Source organism: Cariama cristata, unplaced genomic scaffold (assembly GCF_000690535.1).
Source record: "Cariama cristata isolate BGI_N322 unplaced genomic scaffold, ASM69053v1 scaffold8361, whole genome shotgun sequence".
Taxonomy (NCBI): Eukaryota; Metazoa; Chordata; class Aves; order Cariamiformes; family Cariamidae; genus Cariama; species Cariama cristata.
This window is the reverse complement of record NW_009598620.1, coordinates 181-2190: the sequence shown is the minus strand read 5'-3', so window position 1 is coordinate 2190 and position 2010 is coordinate 181. Positions and strand designations below refer to the sequence as shown.

The 2010-nt window shown below is 48.9% G+C and overlaps 1 protein-coding gene across 1 annotated transcript; it reads right to left on the bottom strand.

The window, feature by feature from the left end:
* Nucleotides 1-417: 417 nt before the first annotated feature.
* On the bottom strand, nucleotides 418-1705 carry LOC104156880 (macrophage migration inhibitory factor; the record flags this gene model as incomplete). The annotated part of the gene is made up of 2 exons (XM_009709360.1): nucleotides 418-679; nucleotides 1533-1705. Coding segments are annotated over 2 exons (240 nt in total), but the record flags the coding sequence as incomplete, so codon positions are not given.
* Between the last annotated feature and the right edge of the window lie 305 nt (nucleotides 1706-2010).

Below are 2010 nucleotides of genomic sequence, written 5' to 3'. Positions count from 1 at the left end.
GCCAGCATAAGCAATGTGGATAGCAGCATTTTGACTCGGTGAACAAAGAGCACTCCTTCCTTGCTTGCACGGCCCCACAGAGCTGCCACGTTGTTAGAGGAAAGCCTCCCTGAAGCAGCAGGCACGGGGCTGGCCCAAGGACTGCTGCAGCAGTAGACAACACAGCCAAAAAAAAACCTCCCCAAAGAATAAACTCAGAGGAACAAGAAGCCCTGAAGGCACCTACAGCCTCTGGAGTAAGGTAAAAATCACCCTGGAGCGCTGTCAGGCACCTGCCACTCAGTACTGGAAAAATACCATGTCTGAGAAATAGAAGCAACTCATGGTGTTCCTTTTGTTTGCTCTAGCGAAGTGAAACAGATACATTGCCGATTGCCCAACTCCATCCCCAACCTGCCAAAGCCAACACCAGACAGCTTACTTCTAAATCTTTATTTGTTTTCTACACAGAGAAAACAGAGGAATGTTGAAGCAGCAATATTTAAACACACTAGCAAGTAGCCATCAATGTGAGAGTGCACAAAGTGCAACACGGGGCCATTTGTGCGGCGGTCTCTGCTAAGGGGCAGGATGAAGGTAGGTCCAGGAGCAGCCTCTTCAGATGGGAAACCTCTACGCAAAGGTGGAGCCATTCCAGCCCACATTGGCAGCGTTCATGTCAAAGTAGTTGATGTACACCCTGCAGAAGAGGCACAGGAAGACAAACAATGACCTTATTAACTCATTTATGTAAGTAACGAGTGAGACAGACCAACAGGACAGGGGACAGTGCTTCCTATTCCTCAGAAGAAATTTCAAGCTCCATTTTTACCAAAATCTAGCGGACTTCTCGATAGAGTCTCCAAATAGTCAATATTCCTCAGAGTTCCTGGAATTGTACTTTTTTCTCTTTTTAAAAATACAAACTCTTCTTCAGTCAGGGACTGTCCAGACATCAGACAGCTTTCGGTTAGCAGCCTGCCAAGAATTTCCGGAGATCAAAACCTTTTGTTTCCAGCGCTGCAGACCTTCACACATGTCAAACAGGCAGCCTTACGAAAGCCAAGCAGGCCCTCAGGGCTGGCTCTGCACTGCTCCTTTCCAACCCTGGCATATCAGTGGCAGCAGGTTCTTCCCATCCTGCACGTAGACACTCTCCCAAGGCTCTGCAGCCTGCAAGCGAGCTGTTCACAGCCGGCTGGTTTCTACTCTGCCATTCAGCTCCAGCCTGCTACTGCTTCTCCCTTGTGCTTTCAGCCTCGCATCAGCAGAGGACAAGACATCACACCTCAGAAGCAAAAGACATGCTCTACAACTTGTCAGCCCTCCGGTACTTTCCCTAGTCTGAGAACAGGAAGCCATTTAACAGAGGACTCTCAAGGGAAAGATGTAGGCATCAAACTCTTAACTGGACGTGAAAACACTGCAAATGATCAGTTGGTATTTTCTCAAACACATGGACTTATTCCTGGCTTTTTGTATTTTTAAATAAATTTTTCAAAGCGGTTTCAGAAAGCCAGATAAACAAGTTTAAAATCATGTCCCAGCCTTACCTGTCTGCAGATACATGCAAGTGCTTAGAGATCAGATCACACAGGAGCTTGGTGTAAGTCTTGTTCTGCTGCCCTCCTATTTTGCCGATGCTGTAAAGGCTGCAGAGTGCGCAGGGATCAGTGGAGCCCCCGAAAGACATCATCTGATCAGGTATGATGTGCACAGCTATGTACTGCGGTAAGAGAACAAACAGTTACAGCATATCTGACCTTCCTTCTCCTGATGCAAACTTGCTTCAGGAACCAACTTTAAACAGCGCAGCCATGTGCTGTATTGTGGCCCAGGCAGCTCGCCAGTGCTGCCCTCCGCACCCTTCCCAGGCTCTGGGGAAGCATTAACGGCTCAGCTGCGGCAGCCCACATGGGTGGCACGGCAGTGCATGCTGCGGGGATTCCCTCAGCTTGGCTCTCAGCTTTAGGAAGGAAGGTTGTGTTTCTGCAAAACCGCAGGCACATGTGGAGGTGCTTCCTCGCCCCA